Genomic DNA, 18,840 nt, shown 5'->3' with positions numbered 1-18,840 from the left:
GAAATAAAATTACATAAATGGATATAAATGACATGCGATTAGAAGTACAGATAAATTGCAAATGAGTGGAGTCGAGTTTGAATATTACTATAACTCATCTCAAACCAACTCATCTAAATTTGCACAATAGCGAAGTCAAGTCAAGTCTAACCTAACTTAATTAAAATAAAGGATCTAAATTGACCACAATTAAGAATAAAGGGACCATACGTGACATTTAGCTAACCCGAAAGGGCATGAACACTACTGATACGGCAGCCTCCAGCACCGGTACAAAACAAGGGCAAGAAAATAATAACAATAATTAAAAAAAAAGAAGAAAATTTTGTTCGATATCGTATCATAAATCACATCCATCTATATCTCTATCTCCTCCACCTCCACCTCCACCTCTTCGCCGACCATTAAAGAGGGTCTATATATCTCTTTCTCCTTCTCTTTCTCGGAAAGTAGTAAGATAGACCCCCTTAGGTCCCTATCTCCCCGTTTCATTTAATCACCGCTCGTTAATTTAGTTAGGTAAACTTATTTTTTGGTTCTTGCATTTCAATCTGTTAAATATTAGGGTTTATGAGAGGTTGCTGTTCATCTATTTTTATTTTAATTCATCATTTCGACATTTTTAGGGTTTTATCGGCTGGTTGACTTTGTTGATTGATATATTTTTTTTTTTATGAAAAAGAGGGGTGGTTGAATAAATTTGCTGTTAGGGTTATTATGTTTTTTGCTATTTGTAAATCTGAAACTGGTAGGTTTTGTTGATAGAGAAGCTTCAGTCTGTTTTATGGAAAGTTGTGCCGCTGTTTTCAGTTAATTAGCAATTATTTCTATAAAAAAATAGATTGATTTTTGTAGATAGATTCTTGGGACAAGGTTTGCTTACCTTTTGGTCTGGTTCGAATGGTGTTTGTGATTTTTGTGTATTCTGTTCGTGATTTTGGTTCTGTTAAGTTTTAGTAATATATTCAATGTCAAATGTAGTATTTGAACTGGGAAATGTTTTATCCTTGAGAGAACTTTACATGTGTCCGAGTTTCTCAATTTAATATCGGTGAAGTGTAAATGTTAGTTGAGTTGAGTGTTGAACGCCGCCTCTGCCTCTGTTGATCGATGAATGTTAAGTAAAAACAATGAAATGGTTATTTGCTTTTCAGTGGACGTGTTTTTTTTTCCCCGTATTGTTGGACTGTGGGTATTGGTTAGTGATTGATGTCCTCGAGTTGATATCTAAGGATTATTTCCTTAATTTTTTTTTGTTGTCTCTCTGATCTCTTTTATTGGATTTTCACTAATAAATGTCATTGTGACTTGCAGGATCTTTCCTGGGAATTACATGGCTAGGCTTCTAGTTCATTCTGCTAATATTCCTGCTGTAGCTCCTTGTCCAAGGCATTGTCAATATGAAGAATCTAAAAAATCAAGGGCCTCCTCTGCCAAAATGATGTGTAGCTTACCATCGCGGGGTTTGGTGATAAGTGGATACTCAGGATTGCGTAGCGCAAACTGTTTAGATACACTGTTGAGACATGGACATTCTTTCCATTCCAAGGTTGCAATTACAATCTCTCCTAGGCAGCAAAAGGCTAAGCGATTTGTACCTAGAGCTATGTTTGAACGTTTTACAGAAAAAGCAATCAAAGTAATTATGCTTGCTCAAGAGGAAGCAAGACGGCTTGGTCATAATTTTGTCGGAACAGAACAGATCCTGTTGGGGCTTATTGGTGAAGGAACTGGAATTGCTGCAAAGGTTCTCAAATCTATGGGAATCAATCTTAAAGATGCACGTGTAGAGGTGGAGAAGATTATTGGCAGGGGTAGTGGATTTGTTGCTGTGGAAATTCCGTTCACTCCTCGTGCCAAGCGTGTTTTGGAACTATCATTGGAAGAGGCCCGCCAACTTGGTAGAATTTGTTTTCTTTCTCCTTTTCTGACATTGATTTTAGTTTGAGAACTTTGGGCCAAAAGTGGTTTCTTCATGTTGGCGTAGGTGTATTTTGAACTATAATATCCTCTTAAATTTGGGATGAAAACTTTTGAAGGTCATGATGGAATTTCACATAGAACTGTTATTGCAATCATAACATAATATGTGCTGTTAAGAGATACAATGGTATCACCAGAGCTTTCCTGTAATTCAAGCCAGTTTCCACTTCCTGTAACTCAATAATTTTCCCTTTCAACGGAGCAATGATTCTGTTATGTGTGTTTGTGTGCGTGATACTTTGAGAAATGAAGTGCTCAATGCTAACCAAGAAATCTGACCTCCATGAATCTTTTCAGGTCATAATTATATTGGATCCGAGCACTTGCTTCTCGGGCTACTTCGTGAAGGTGAAGGTGTAGCAGCCCGTGTTCTCGAGAATTTAGGTGCTGATCCTAGTAACATACGTACACAGGCAAGCAATGCATCTCTGGAGCTTTGTTAACCTAATTTTCTGGGTTCATCAAGCCATTTGTTGTGTGCACATAGAATTAATGAAGTGTTGATTGTTGTGATTAGGTCATTCGTATGGTGGGTGAGAGCACAGAAAACCTGGCTGGTTCCACTGTTGGACCTGGAAGCAGTAACAACAAGATGCCTACACTTGAGGAATATGGAACTAATTTGACTAAATTAGCAGAGGAGGTGATTTAATACTAAAGCTTTTTTTTTGTTTTTGTTTTGTTTCTAAACATGCTATAAGTAGATACTTCTCTTCTAAGTGATTTTCTTAAGATGATTTTTTCGCCTTCAGGGTAAATTGGATCCTGTTGTCGGAAGGCAGCCACAAATAGAACGTGTTGTTCAAATCCTGGGCCGAAGAACTAAGAATAACCCTTGTCTCATTGGAGAACCTGGGGTTGGGAAAACTGCAATTGCTGAAGGTCTTGCTCAGAGGATAGCAAGCGGTGATGTTCCTGAGACAATTGAGGGAAAGAAGGTGAATATTGGTTCATTTTATTGCCACAATTTGGGGGTGCATTTGGGTTGCAGTATAAAAATTTCTGTGAATTATGTATGCTCAGTGCACACCAATTAATGAACAACACACTTGCTTTATTATCTGTAATATTGATAAACCGTCCATGTAAATGGGAGATTCAGTCAACTGACTACAATTTGCCTTGCTATGCCATCTTTGTGAGAAATATCTAGAAGTGTTTCCTTGTAAATTTTTAAGTTGGTAGGGAAACTATTGTACTCAAGACAGACCGATATGTATTTTTTTTTTGTTGGTGTGATTTAGGTTATCACCCTTGACATGGGCCTTCTTGTTGCTGGAACTAAATACCGTGGAGAGTTTGAGGAAAGATTGAAGAAGCTAATGGAGGAAATCAAACAGAGTGATGAAATAATTCTCTTTATTGATGAGGTGCATACCCTGATAGGGGCAGGAGCAGCAGAAGGGGCTATTGATGCTGCTAATATTTTGAAACCAGCTCTTGCTAGAGGTGAATTGCAGGTAATTTTTTGTCTTGAGCACATGATATTCAAGGGAAATTGTTAAATGCTATGACTGGAGGTCGTCGTGAATTTGTGGCATGCAGTCTGACTGTTACATCTTTACATTTACTATTAAGCTTCACTTAATTTATTTTAAAAATGCTGACCATTAAACCTGAGTTGATCATACCTTGACAAACTGCTCATTGGAGCCTGTTCTGTGTGGGGGTTCATGTAGGTGAATCTGCTGTTCACTGGAGCCTATTGTGTGTGAAGCTTGAGTATTTTTTTTCTTTTTTTCTGGTGCTTAAACTTGAGTTGATCATACCTTTTCTCAATTTATGGCCTCGTTCTGTCTATGGTTTGCAAACTCTGAAGCCTTTCCTGTACTGAGTCTTCTTAATAGCGATGAATTTGACTCTAAATTGTAATGGTTTGTGTTCCCTTGAATTATTGAGTCTTTGTTGGACCTGACTTGTTATATTATGTAATAACTCAGTCATATCCATCATTTGGGGCTGGCCACAGCCCCTCCATATGTGGTCAACTTGGATTATTTTGTTTATATTTGAAATTTGTGGCTCAAAGTTTCAAATTCAATCTTGTTTCTTATTCATCCTCCTTAATGCAGTGTATTGGAGCTACAACCCTAGATGAGTACAGAAAGCACATTGAGAAGGACCCTGCTTTGGAAAGACGTTTCCAGCCAGTCAAAGTACCTGAGCCATCTGTGGATGAAACAATACAGATTTTGAAAGGACTTCGTGAGCGATATGAGATCCACCACAAACTCCGTTACACAGATGAGGCCTTAGTAGCTGCTGCTCAGTTGTCATACCAGTACATCAGGTGAGTGAGCCATAAAATAATCCTTTTTTTATTTTTAAGTTCACATTTCTGTTATATAGCTCCATGTATCTGCAGCATTTGCCACACTTATTACTTGCATGGATGCTTATTTATAGAGGAGAAAAGTCACTGCTTGTATATCTTAAGAAAACAAGTAATTTGTTTATAGTAATCTGTCAAGTTTATTGGTAGATTTCCTGAGCATCTCTGAAGCTTACTTGAAACTTGAGATACATATGATGACTTGAAAAAAAAATGGAAGGAGATGAGCATATTGGAGATATCATTTCCCTGTAGTGGTGCTTTATATAATCATCTTGGCAGAGCCGGTGGGGGCACATCAATTTGCAATAGTTGTTCGTACCAGACTGCCTTGTAGACAGTCTCTGTTGAAGCTGATGTTTTTGAACCATGCATGAGTTCTCCCCTGCTGCTTTTCTTCCCTTCCTGTCTTCGTGTTGAACCCTCCACAATACCCTAGAAATGTTCATGGTCCATGCCGAAGGCTTTCCTCCACTTGGTTCAATTCTATCGGATGCTCCCAAATTCTGAAATTTGTTTCATGAGATTCTGCTAGAATTCTATGAATTACCTTTCTATAGAAGTTATTAATTTTCATTTTTGCTGTCTCTGGCATAATTAGTCCTTAAAAAGCTCCCCTCTATAATTAGTCATATGGAAATTCTCTCCCTTGATCTTTTTTTCTCCTTGCATTTCTTTCAGTGACCGTTTTCTGCCTGATAAAGCAATTGATCTGATCGATGAAGCTGGTTCTCGGGTTCGCCTTCGGCATGCACAGGTAAAATCTTCCATCCAGTTGCTCCATCATCATCCTGTCATTTATTTTTATTTATTTTTACTTCATTCTTCCAGGTCCCTGAGGAAGCAAGAGAGCTTGAGAAAGAGGTCAGACAAATCACAAAGGAAAAGGATGAAGCTGTCCGCGGCCAAGACTTCGAAAAGGTTTAAATTGCTTCTTTCTTGTGTTTTCCAATTGTCTAATTGGGTTTTCTAGGGCTACCCTGTTTGTTTCCATGAGATGAGACATTTTTGATGAACTTCCAAAATACTTGGTGTTATGATTTCAAAATTTATTGAACAGTGAAAAGGTTTTTTGATAAGAGAAGCTTTAAGACCACAAGACTGCGCATTGCTTCTGTCGTTTGTTTATTTATGTCTGTATTTCCTTCAGCTATCTCATGTCATTGGTAATTTTGAACAGGCTGGGGAATTGCGAGACAGAGAAATGGACCTTAGAGCACAGATCGCAGCTATTGTGGAGAAAGGCAAGGAAATGAGCAAAGCTGAGACAGAGGCAGGGGATGTAGGTCCCACTGTCACTGAATCAGATATTCAGCACATTGTCTCTTCTTGGACTGGCATACCTGTAGAGAAAGTATCCACGGATGAATCTGATCGTCTCCTAAAGATGGAAGATACCCTTCACAAGAGAGTCATTGGTCAGGATGAAGCTGTCAAGGCAATCAGCCGTGCCATCCGCCGAGCTCGTGTTGGGCTTAAGAACCCAAATCGACCAATTGCTAGCTTCATCTTTTCTGGTCCAACTGGTGTCGGGAAGTCAGAACTGGCAAAAGCACTAGCTGCCTACTACTTTGGCTCAGAAGAAGCCATGATCCGACTTGATATGAGCGAGTACATGGAAAGACACACTGTTGCCAAGCTAATTGGTTCACCTCCTGGTTATGTTGGTTACACTGAAGGTGGTCAGTTGACAGAGGCTGTTCGGCGTCGTCCTTACACTGTGGTACTCTTTGATGAGATTGAGAAGGCCCATCCTGATGTCTTTAATATTATGCTTCAAATTCTTGAAGATGGAAGGTTGACAGACAGCAAGGGCAGGACAGTGGACTTCAAAAATACCCTCCTGATAATGACTTCAAATGTTGGTAGCAGTGTTATTGAGAAGGGAGGACGCAAGATGGGATTTGATCTTGATTATGATGAGAAGGATAGCAGTTACAACCGAATTAAGAGCCTGGTGACAGAGGAGTTAAAGCAGTATTTTAGGCCAGAATTCTTGAACAGATTGGATGAGATGATTGTTTTCCGTCAACTTTCCAAGCTGGAGGTCAAGGATATTGCTGATATAATGTTGAAGGAGGTCTTTGAGAGGTTGAAGGCCAAGGAAATAGAACTTCAAGTGACTGAGAGATTTAGAGATAGGGTGGTCGATGAAGGGTATAACCCATCCTATGGTGCCAGGCCTTTGAGAAGAGCTATAATGAGGCTCCTTGAGGACAGCATGGCTGAGAAAATGCTTTCAGCAGAGATCAAAGAAGGTGATTCTGTCATTATAGATGTTGATTCTGATGGAAATGTTGTTGTGCTCAATGGTCAAAGTGGTGGTGCTCCCGATGCCTTGCCCGACATGTTGAACGTTGTGTAGAGCGAATCCTCTTATTCAGTAACCTTTGCTAGAATGTTATTTGTTACTGTGGTTTTCATTTGAATTGGCAAATTATTTGTAGTCTGTTTTATTGAAAGGACTACTTGTCAGCGGAAGTTGGAACTGTGCTTCATTGCTGGCTGGGTTTAACGGCTGTATCATTGCACCATGATAGCATGAATAGTTTAGAGGCAAATTGTAGTATGGTGCATGGGTTAGCTCCCTTAATGAAAGGACTAACAATGGAAGGTTATGATTCCGTCAGTTTTACAGAACTGTCATGTAATACGAAATTATGATTTGAACTTGAAATTGTGGTGTCATGCTTCTCTCTGATGCAGAATGTCTATACCTTTAAAAAAATACAATGGCTGCCCTAAAAATTCTCTAGCATTTTGATTCGTGCCATTTAACATGCTCTCAGATGTTGTTCTTTAACATACCAAGGGCAAACCAAATATGGCAAAGCGAGTCTTCAGCTGAAGAGTGCTATGGAGCTTTGTTAAAGAAATACCAGCAATTGCAATTGATCCTTTGCGGATGTGTAATTATACATGTTACAATCCCCCCCACATAAAAAAAAAAAAAAAAAGGAGGGAAAAATGATACCACTTGAACCTTCTCTCCACACATCAGCACTGCGGCACCAACCTAGGACTTCGATATAAATTTTTATTCTCTTATTGCGCATAGTGGTCTATCAATAGAATGGCCGCGTTCAATGTCTGTCGATACTGTGAATTTTGGTGCTGACAAAGAAGCCGTTCACAAATGGCCACAAGCGACATGGATTGATAAACAAGAGTTCTTCTAAGAATAGGTGATGCGCGATGATTTTCTTGCACTAAAATGTATCTCCTGTACCTAGCCCTCCAGAGATGGCGAAGACGGCCTCAATGTAGGGCTGACGCTGCCACTTCGGGTCATTTTTAGTGCATCCAGAGCCTTTTGTATCTCCATAGTCATTGCACTGTCCACGCTGCCTGATGATAGCTTCTTGTGTGATTTCTGCAAGTGAAGCTTGAGTGAACTGCTGCTCAGACCAGCATTATCCCCACAGACGGGACAAACTTTAATCTCTGGCTTCCGCCTCTGCCATTCCATGGAAACCTTCCCGTGCAGTTGGCGGTCCAGATCCAATAAAGCTTTTGCAAAACCATCATTGGGCTGAGCTCGGCGGTGAGCTCGTCTTAGAGCATTCCATGCTTCTAGTAGAGTGAATTTCCTGCATCAAGAAGAAAAACGCTAGATTTACAGAACTTATGACGCAGCAGCTTATTCACAGCAGACATTCAATAATCCGCTTGTTTGATGATAGAGCTTCAGCTTCCATACATGAAAAACCTTGTGATTTTCACTTACTTCCTGAGCATTAAATATGCAAGAACTAATGTAGCACTCCTACTTCTCCCTTCAAAGCAATGAACTAGAACCCTTCCACCTATTGATTCAACATGATCAATAAAATCAGAAGCTTCTCCAAAGATACTGCTGATATTTGAATCCTCATGGTCACTAATCTGTTCAAGTAGAAAGTAGTGTTGTGAATATAGAATACGTTCCAAATATATGCTGGAAAATGAAAAAGGTGAGGAGCTCCAGATTCTGTGATCAATAATGTTACAGATTATTTTGCTCTACCCAGAACGATATTGGAAAATCTGGCTATTAGAAACATAAGGAAAATCATCTGCAAACTTTATGATCATAGTCTGCAGAAACTTTCTGAGAACATGAAGAGAAAAAACATGCTGTGCAGCAAAACAGTTGGTTTTCCGAAAATTACCGACTCTTCCAGATAAGAGCACATGTCTGAGAATGCTACAACGACTACTCCTACTGTTCTAATAAATTATTTCATTTTTTGGTCTCTAGTAGCAGAGAGAAACCTCAACAAATTGATCCAGCTTTACTCAAAGGTATTAAACAAAGCAGAGCACTGTCCCCAGAAGAATGGAACGATTGCAAATGGAGAAGGAAAAACTCACTCACCGAAAAATTCTTGTACTGAAACAGATCTGGGTGTTGTGACTCTGACTGTCCAATTTCATTGGCACACAAACACAAAATATGTGTGATTCCTAGATGTTGCAAAGTGTAAACTGATCTTGCAGCCAGGGTGCCACCAATAAACAGACTATTTGTGATTAATGATGGTTTCTCTGTGTTTGCAGCTTCGGAGATCAATGATATCCTCTCAAGAATGTGCTCTAATCTTACCTGTAAGTTATAATGAAAAAAAATTGGAAAATCCTAAAATAAGGAAAATAAATCTTTCCCAGGAACTGTCTTGTATATTAGCAAAACATTAACAAAAAACATTGACTTCATCTTAGATATGCAACCTTAACCATGCATGGATCGATTACCTTCAACTCATATGCATCCACAACACAGTTACTATCACTGCCCTCAAAATATCCTGTATTGAAATTGTTCTCCTGACAGAGTTTGATAGCATCATTTCTCAGCATTTCATTCCAGTGTTCTAATTCTTCATTTGTTTCAGTATCGACCTAACATATAATGATGCATGTCAAACAATAAGATGTTAGATCAATGACAAAAAAAATCTTTACTCGTATAAAAAAATATCTTTATTTTGCTTCCCTTACACAATGCAGTTTCTACATTTTTTCACCCTTCTCAGACGTCTTTTATTTGCTTGGTAATTAGCACAGGGACATGGCATTATTCTTTACATTTCTCACATTACAGATTCTAGTAAAATAAGATGATTAAACAGTAACTCCCTAATGATCAAGCAATTAAACAGTTCCCCTTGCCACATAACCTTCTTTTCAAATCGAGTTTCAGAGTTTACGAAGTTTAATTACACTTGACAGAATACGGTGATGCATGCTATTGATCAACGTGGAAATTATGTGGCAAAAGTATCAATTTCTACCTGTTCTCTTTTGACCTTTAATACACATGTTTTCTAGGTTTTTTCCTCCTCACTTTAAAGGGGGTAATTATGCAGAAGACTAGAAGTACGGTGCATCATTGCAACAATTATCTCTTCTTAAAACTACACGAGATGAAAAAATCTGTAGAACATGAAAATGACTTCTCATGCAATTGATGGTTGAAAATTTTGGACCATTTTGCCTCTGGCATTCCTGAATCACATTTCTAACACTGTTGTCGGTGAGCTATTGTGTTATATATGCAGCTTGTTATATAAAGTGGTTACAAGAGTCAGCCTCTGATTAGCATGAAAGATGATAACTTAACCAATCCATTTTTTCAGTTATGAAAACATGTTAAATATAGAACAATCAGGGCGAGAAGAAAAAACAAAATACATTTTTGGAACCAAGGTTTTGCTTCTTGACTAGTTGGACTCTGAATTGCCATCTTCAAGCACTGTAACGAGTGATCTATGTCTAGTAAGCATATGATTTCCAAATCCATGTTAATTGACATTCTGACCTTGGCAAATTTAAGAATTTCACGGAGCTTTGTCGTTAGACACGGGCTACGAAGGGGCTCTCCACTCCCCTTGGACAACTTTCCATGCCAGCTTTCTCTTGACATGGGAGAACTAGAATCTGAGCTCTCTTTACTTCCTAAAGATGACCTTGGAGTTTGAGCCATTCTCTGTGAATCTGAATCACTAAAATCTGAATGGTTATCATTAAGAAAGCGTTCCTTACTTGCTGGAGAAGGATAATGAACAACCCCATGTGAAGGTGACTCGGGGATCACCAAATCTTCTCTGTCAGTGTCCCCTGATGTTTTATTTGTGATGTTCAATAAAACTCGTAACAAGCCATCGAGTTTTTGGTGAAGAGTGAGAAGGAACACGTGGAAACCTTGCAGATCCCTGAGCGCAGCACGAAACCCACCTCGAAATTCCTGAACAACTGACGCCATTTCTGTTACTTGTGTATCAGTAAAGTCAGTGCCTACCAATGGAGGAGCCCCTAATTTCCCTCCCGTTACTTCATATAACAAATTAGAGGTGTAATCAGAACTGTTAAGAAGCAGCTCAATCAATTTAGGATAATTTTCCTGGTCGTTTGTGCGTTTTTCAGCAGGAGGCCGACGAGGAACACCAGAATCAATAGCCACAGCATGAGAAATGAGGTCAGAAAACGATGATTCTCCTGATTTTCGGACTCTTGGCATTTTGTTGGATTTTGGAGATTCTGTAATATCAGAAACATCAGAGCCCTGTGATACAAGTCCTGGTACTCGATTATGAGTGTTAAACTTGCTATTCAGTGAAGTTGCCCTTCTTTCTTTCTGTAGAGCTTTAATCACCTTTGGTCGGTATCGGTTAATTGCAGAATCAAAAGCAACCTCCAAGGCATTTACATTTGATGAGGTCATTTTCTCAGCCAACAATAGATTTGCTGGATTTCCACGCCATCTGAGCTCACGGCAAGGGAGTCTATCTTCATTTCTGATGACAAGGTCCAATAGGAAGACCCTACCAAGTGCTGCTGCAATTCTTTCTCCAGTCTCACGTGGCTCAAATGCATTTGAGCTCTCCAATAAAGGAGATCCATGAACATAACTGCAAACACACAACATTTTGGCCTTTGAAATACTAATGCAAAAGGCAATCTCCTTTGCAATGCCTGCAATATGAAAAACCATGCATCCTCCTCACTGTGATATAGAGTAGGAGTAGGGACCAGGGAACTGATTGAGAAATGCTAGTAAAGATGAATCGGCACATGATGATATCAAGTGATACTCTTTGCTAGCTCAAACTTTTAGATGTGGCATCCCTAAGTTTCTTAGTAATTGGATGTGCAGGGTAGCTGTGGTCAGTGTAGCCACCCCAACACACTAAACAGGTGAATTTCATTAAAGACGTGCATGCGAATTTCATTAAAGATATATGTGCGCGCACAATATTAGATTATAGCAAAGAACAGAAATCTCTTTCCCCAGCCGTTCCCCTTTCAGCCTATTCGGTAAGGAGGCAGGATGGGAAGGAAGCAAAAGTATTTTATGATTTCACTTTATAGTAACATGATTCACAAATCTAGGTTCTAGTTTCACCTCATCAAAAGAAGACATCGGCTGAGTTCAAGAGCTTCCAGAAGCTCAGAACATGTCACTTCACCTACTTCATCTCCTTCTGAAGCTGCTGTAACTCTTGCTTTCTCTGCAGCTTCCTTGATCTGGAGCCACTCTGGGCTGCTATTTTGAACGACTCTAGCCTGCAATTATAAAGATTCCACCAGGAATGTTTATCATTAATAAGAAAAGAAGAAAATGTTCGAGCAAGATTTTTTAAGAAAAGACTTCAGTGCAATCTTAGAAAAACCACTAACTACTGGGTTATGACAGTATAACCTGTGGAGTTTGGACTCCTAACCACTTTGCAAATTCATAGCCAAGACGTTCTGATTGTGTGGCCATCCTTGAAGATGAAAACTTTATGACAGCTGCTGATTCCTTGTGAAAAGCATCAGCATTTCCTTGCTGGTTGAACAAGGCAAAGAATACAACTCCCCCAGAATTTACAGTTACCTACATGTAACAGCTAAAGAGAATTTGAGAAAGCCAATGAGAGGAAACTGTGATGCACTGGTTTCTTCTCTAATTTATTCTACAGACAGGCAAACTCAATATTCTTTCAATGATACCTATATAATGGAAAATATAGCAGCTCAACAGTCTTACTCAGAACTCCTATCCTGGAAATAACCTAAAAACTTGTCTAAGCTATTAATAAGTTAAACTCGGTTAAACAGATCCAAAACAAGCATTAGTTTAGAAGCTCGAATAGCCGATTAGGCTGAAAAATAGGAATCAAGATGACATCATTGAAGAATATGTACAAACTTCCAAAGGCTTTGTGCTTTGACTTCACAATTATAAATCACAAAGCAGATGCTGTTTAAACTATATTATAAATTGGATCACATACTTCAAGGGCTTTACTCATTTCATCCTCAGAATTTTCGGTGCTACTACTATGCTCAGTGTGGTGGAGGGAAGACAGCATGTCCCAAGAAAAAGAGCTCGACTCAATGTCCAGTGCCGCAGCTTTACCAAGCCTTTCCCACAAACTGACCTCTGGAGCTTGCTCAGGAGGTGGACTTTTTGAATCAACAATTGATTCTCCCACACTGCACGGTAGTCATGACAACAAGTAGGTAAAAAGAAACATCATTCCGGAAATGGAGACAGACAGCATGTGAATCACACTTGCTATTGTATCTGTTTGCTCATCGAACAACTCAAGTTTTCCCCTCATTCACTTGCTATACTGAAACCAGCAGGTGGTTTATCAAGGGCTTCTTGCCATTAGTTACAGCAGGCACTTCACACTTCTTCACATGATAATAAGAAAAGCAATTAGGTGAGACAAGTTTCACTTTATTTTGTCAGCTGGTGATGCATTCTTATAATTCTTAAGAGCATTTCCAAGGATCACTTATAAACATCTGCAGACAAACAAAAAAGATAAACTACTGGCAATATTTAAGTGAAACACATAACTTAGATTAATAAAAGCTCCCAGTTTTGTGGAATGTCTTGGTTAATTGTCTTTGGTAATAATTGCAAATCTACCTCATCGGCTCCCATTATAATCTCATTAACTATCTACCTCACAAGTAAAATTAACAATAAAGCACCAGCATTTAGTCTATCTGAACTAATCACCATAATTAGTTTGATGGTTGACATAAATGATGACAAAGATAGAGGGGAATAGGAGACCTGGAGGGCATCGTTTCGAGCCTGTAAGGCCGGCGTGGGAACCCCGAGGCACGATACTTGTCACTTCTCTTACGAACCAACTCCAGCCATTGTGCAAACCGATATGCTGGGCCCGCCGTTATATCTCCCAACATATACAATACCTGAAATCAAAATCCAAAATACTAAACTAGTAAATTCACCAGTCTTGCCATTTCCTTTCTTGAACTAACAGGAAAAGAAAACAGATTTTCAATTTCCCATTCTTTTACATCATCACATTCAACAATTTCCTCTCTCAAATTATCAGGAAAAAGAAAAACTCCAATTTACCCCTAAAGATAATCATTTTCCTTTCCATTCCTTTGTACTATCACATTGTACCATTCCTCAGTCAAAGAAAAAAAAGAACAGAAAATATTAGACAAGAAAGAAATTTCAATTTACCCTTGACAATATTTACATGGTAGCAGCACTTCCTCTCCCTCAAAAAGGGAAAAGTAACAGAATGATAGAATGAATTAAAAAAAAACAGAAATTTAGAAATTACCCGGGAAGTAACAGTAGGAGGTAAAGGAGGATCAAGCTCTTCAGATCCCAGGTCCAGTTCCCTCTCTTCCTCCTGCAATTTCCACATAAATAACCAACAACAAACCAGATGTTAACAGTGTCAAATATGTGAAATTTATCATTGAAGCAACCATTGATCCATAAAATCCATCTGGGTTTCTATCTAAGATTAGAAATCTTTATTCTTTACGTGCCCGTGTATAAAAAGAAACAAAAAAGAAGGGCCTTTTTGTGTGTGTTTTTTTTACCTGGACTTGGACTGTGGTGTTGATGATTGATAAAGTGTCTTCCTTTTCATCTTTCGACATCATTTTCTTAAAAAAGAAAAGAAAAGAAGTTGAGGTTTGAATATTGGAGGGTATATATAATATGCTACTAATATAATGTAATAATTTTCATAATTGAGTGAGAAAGATGATGATCTAGTTTCCTTTTATGGACCAAGAAAGAAGAAACAATTCCCGCCTTTTCAGGTTGGTTTGGCGGTTGATTGGCCACTGTAAAGTTAATTTAGAGGGTGGAAAGAAAGAGAAGTGAGAGTCTGTATGATACAGTGCTTTAATTGCAAGAAAGTGAAGTGATTCTTGATTTGGGTTTTGACTTCTGATAATGATAATGACAATGACTGCCGATGAGCTTGTTTGTAAGTCATGGCTATACGTTCATGAAAGATGTGTTGGAAGTTGGAACCATAGCAAAGAAGAGATCAGACACGGATACCGACCTATGTGGTCATGGCCGGTGATGGGTCGTGGGTGGCAATATTATAAGATTGCAATGTGCTGTCCACGTGTATGTTTTTTCATATACCGAACATAATATTTTTTTAATTAAATATGTTTAAAAAATAAAAAATATCACAAAAATAAACCCTCACTAAGTGTTTGGCACTGTTTGGTAAAAAAACAAAAAATTATAGTTATTTTCAAATAGAAAATTTAATATATCTTAAAATAAAAAATTATAAATAATAAAGATAAAATAACCCTTTACTTACGAAGCAGAGATCTTTTCACTTTTTAATTAAATAAAAAAAAGGTCAGTAATAATCAAGTTATTAATGATTGGACAAAACCAAGAAATAACCCCTCACGTGCGAAATTATAGAGGATCCCCTTTAAGATCAAACAATTACATCGAATTGAGTATGATTGTATGTGTGATAGCATCTACTATACCGAGAATTTTAATGAGCCCGATTATTGAAATTGCTCAAGATACCCTTTTTTAGCTTCTAGAATCTATTTCTTAGTTCAAGATCCCTCTTACTAACTGGAATCAAAGAATTAGTAGATCTGTTCCGTCCAAAATGGGAATGGGCTAGGGTTATGAACTTATAATCTATAATCGAGTCGATTCCATGATTATAAGTTCATTTCATACCGGACCAGACCGGAATAGGCTTATATACATTCTCATTATGAGAAAAGGTCATTCGAGCGTATCTAAATAAAGACTATGTTTACATATGGATCCCCCCGTCGCTACATTCCATTTAGGATTAGGAATAGGCGTAATCGGACCTGTTTTTTATATATATATCTCTCCTTATTTGGGACCCTATTCCCTATTCTATTCACCCCTTTTAGCTTTTATTGAATCGAGAAATATGTTTGATTGTCCATTTTTTTGATATAATATAGATAAGGCATCTTCCGGATAATTCAAATCGAAGCAATTAGATGTCTGACTCGGGCCTATATGACATGACCAATCAATAGAAATACTCCAACACTCCACCTTTGTCATATATTCCATACATCACACTAGATAGATATCATTTTCATGGAATACGATTCACTTTCAAGATGCCTTGGTGAAAATAAAAGAAAGAAGAACTCATGGAAATAAAGGCATCATTTCCAAAATTTTGCCTAGACAAGATATGCCTTATTTGCAAGATGGAGGACCTGTTGATATGGTCTTCAACCCATTAGGAGTACCTTCACGAATGAATGTAGGACAGATTTTTGAATGCTCACTGTTTGCAATGTGCTCTCACGTAATACATAGAACTTGTCCTTAGGATATCTATCTTACGTTCATTCGCATCATGATTAATAATGCTAAATTCACCAATCCAGGTTTTTGAGCCGAAATCATGACTAAGTACCTATCTTTCCGAGAGTTTGGGCAAGAATCTGAGTTGACTCAAGTAGCTGAAGGAAAATGTCCAAGAATCGATGCTAGTAGGTTGCCTTGCATTACCAAGATAAATCACATGGTAAATGACTTGGGGAAGTTAGTGTCTATTATGGAATATATTGATGAGACTATTTTCGAAAGGCAATATGGGAGAATTGCACAACTAATGAGGTTACCCGTACAAGCAGCAGCAATCAAAGCCCTACTGAATTTTTGGGATCCTAGTTATCGGAGTTTTACCTTTGGGAACATTGATATGACACCGACTTTGGAGGAATATGAAAGGATTCTAGATTTTCCGAACAACAGCCACAGGATCTACCTAAGGCGAAGATTTGAAGACACAACTTCAGAAGTAATCAGTTTATTAGGCTTGGGAAAGATCAGCCAATGTAGAGTCGCCGAGGGGGGTTTTAAATGGAAGGTCATTGAAGCCCGAATGAAGAAAAATGCTGAAGAAGGCAAGTTGGGAGAGGAACGATACAGGTTGGTGGCCTTCGCCATTTTTGGGCTAGTATTATTCCCCTCCGAGATCGGAGTCATCAGTTTGGAAGCAGCAAGTGTCTTCGTAGAATACGAGCGTGACCGGATCAATCCCTCGTCAGCCATTTTGGGAGAAACCATGCTATCACTCAACCACTGTAGAACACATGGAAAAGGAGCCATGAGATGTTGCACCCCCATGTTGTATTTATGGATTATCAGTCATATCGAAACACCAAGGGACATTTTTAACAACTTTTGGTGGTTTGACCTTCGACCGTTAAAGGTTACCATGGATGAGACTTGGAAGAATTGGGATGAGAAAGCATGGATAGATAAATATGCAGCATTGCCAAGAAGCAACTTCAAATGGAAAGCACCATGGATGAACAACGCCATCTGCACAATGAGCTGTGGAAGCAAGATATGGGTTCCTTTGATTGGTGTAACCGGGTACATCAGTTACGCGCCCGCCTTAGTAACAAGGCAGTTGGGTGGAATGCAGTATGCACCAAGAACTCTGGGGTTAGCTGATTTCGTCGGTTTATTCAAGCACCAACCTTTCCTCGAGGAGATGGAACTTATCCGACAAGATTGGGAAAGACCCCTGATGGTGAAAAGGCAAGAAGGGAGCACATTTGAAACATCATTCAGCCAGAACTATGCAGTTTGGAGGAACGGAGCTCAAAGTTGGCACAAAATAAGCTTTTCCTGCCCGTTTTTTCCTTCAACCATTTTTCTTTTTCCAGCTTCTTCTCCCTCTGCTCCGCAAGCCTCAGCGCTCAGACAGACCCACACAGCCGAACAACCCTCACACACATCTCCCCTCCCCTTTGATTTTCTTCTTCCCCTCAGCAGCCAGCAACTAGGGACAACCCCCTCTCTTGCAAAGCCAAACCGGGGCAACCCCCTCCCTTTCCTCTCATTCTCTTCCAGCAGTCCCAAAACACTGTCCCCTCTCCTTCCCATCAACACAAAGCCAGTAGCAGCTCCTCCCTCACCTTCTCTTTCACCGCAGCTTCAACAGCCCCAGCAACGCCTCCACACCGATAGCAGAGGAATCTGCTCCTTCCAGCCAGGACCAGTGCACGCCAGTGAAGCCACCAGCCTCCACCGCAGCACCACCGGCCTCCCAGCGACGCACCAACTCCTCCACGCCAGGTGCTCTTCTTCCCCCCCCTTTTTTGTGCCTCGGTTTGTTTCCTTCTCCTGCATGCAGAACGCACCTTCTGCATGCAGGAAGGGGGGAAAATAATTCCCCCCATGTTTTTTAATTACGCTGGGCCAGATTGGTTCTGGCCCAGCAAAAAATGGGTTTCCTCCTGTGGGCCGGACTGATCCTAGCCCAGCCCAGCGGGTTGGGCTGGGTCCGGCCCATGATAAAAAAATTCTGGTTGGGCCGATATCGGCCCAACACATTTTGGGGCTGAGTCCGGTCCAATTCATTGGGTCGGCCTGGCCCAGCCCAGCCCAATTATATATTATGTATATTATTGGTGTTTTGTATTATTTCATATCTAGATATATATAGAAAATTAATAATTTTCTTCGAAAATTATTTCCAAAATATGTGATTTTTATGTAAGTTTATTACTGTATTTTGATCAATATTGGTTTGTATTTTTATACTGTAAAGATACAAATCCGGTATTAAAATACCCGGTTTTCATCAAAACATCAAACATTTTCAAAATAAAAAATGACTTTTGCTTTAAAAAATTTTCTAAACATCTTTAAAAATATTGTTGATTTTCCTGCATATTTTTATCAAAGTGGATTAATATTTGGTTGTATTTTTATACTGTAAGGATACCAACCAAGTATTAAAATACCCGATCTGCGTCAAAATATCAAAAAAAAATATACATAATTAAAAAATGTTTTGTTTTAAAATACGGCCTAGTCTCTCCAACATATATATATAAATATAATATCATATTTTCATACAACAAAGAAAGTTTCAAAAACAATATAGGTATTAGCATGCATTGTGGCTTTAATGACCAGTTTATTCAAGCCATGAGAACTAGGCCAATATTTCAAAAATTCTAAAAAATCTTTTTGTCTTCTTTTAGTATTTGGGATTACGAATTTATACGTAAAACGTATTCCTGATATTAAAAATATGGTTTTTTACATAGACGTGAGAACGGTTAGGTTTCACCGATAAGATAAGGACCTCCTTATTGAGGAGGACTTTTCTTGAACCATAGATAGACCAACAACTAGGAAACACAATGAGACCTTGAATTTTATCAGACAAATAAACAATGCAGCTTACCTTAGGTAGGGC

General features: G+C 38.8%; 2 protein-coding genes across 7 annotated transcripts; one reads left to right on the top strand and one right to left on the bottom strand.

Moving 5' to 3' along the window:
* The first annotated feature begins 294 nt into the window (after positions 1 to 294).
* LOC133678977 (chaperone protein ClpC, chloroplastic) lies at positions 295 to 6,992 on the top strand. Its single transcript, XM_062101518.1, has 10 exons — positions 295 to 519; positions 1,315 to 1,901; positions 2,281 to 2,396; positions 2,501 to 2,626; positions 2,736 to 2,921; positions 3,228 to 3,443; positions 4,056 to 4,273; positions 4,997 to 5,072; positions 5,147 to 5,236; positions 5,496 to 6,992. The coding sequence occupies exons 2-10, from the start codon at positions 1,334 to 1,336 to the stop codon at positions 6,678 to 6,680; spliced, it is 2,781 nt and encodes a 926-aa protein (XP_061957502.1). The 5' UTR covers positions 295 to 519; positions 1,315 to 1,333; the 3' UTR covers positions 6,681 to 6,992.
* Positions 6,993 to 7,154: 162 nt separating this feature from the next.
* On the bottom strand, positions 7,155 to 14,557 carry LOC133678976 (dual specificity protein phosphatase PHS1-like). 6 transcript variants are annotated; one of them, XM_062101515.1, is made up of 12 exons: positions 14,168 to 14,556; positions 13,900 to 13,971; positions 13,371 to 13,513; positions 12,574 to 12,775; positions 11,997 to 12,173; positions 11,700 to 11,860; positions 10,340 to 11,205; positions 10,116 to 10,252; positions 9,050 to 9,196; positions 8,673 to 8,900; positions 8,043 to 8,200; positions 7,155 to 7,905 (listed from the first exon to the last, which is right to left on the bottom strand). In XM_062101515.1, the coding sequence occupies exons 1-12, from the start codon at positions 14,228 to 14,230 to the stop codon at positions 7,545 to 7,547; spliced, it is 2,715 nt and encodes a 904-aa protein (XP_061957499.1). In that variant the 5' UTR covers positions 14,231 to 14,556; the 3' UTR covers positions 7,155 to 7,544. The 6 variants fall into 6 exon arrangements, 5 of the variants coding, with proteins under 5 accessions (XP_061957499.1, XP_061957498.1, XP_061957497.1 ...); XM_062101514.1 differs by having other exon boundaries at positions 8,043 to 8,121; positions 8,669 to 8,900; positions 10,116 to 11,205; XM_062101513.1 differs by having other exon boundaries at positions 10,116 to 11,205.
* Between the last annotated feature and the right edge of the window lie 4,283 nt (positions 14,558 to 18,840).

Source organism: Populus nigra, chromosome 18, assembly GCF_951802175.1.
Source record: "Populus nigra chromosome 18, ddPopNigr1.1, whole genome shotgun sequence".
Taxonomy (NCBI): Eukaryota; Viridiplantae; Streptophyta; class Magnoliopsida; order Malpighiales; family Salicaceae; genus Populus; species Populus nigra.
This window is presented reverse-complemented; position numbering and strand designations above follow the sequence as displayed.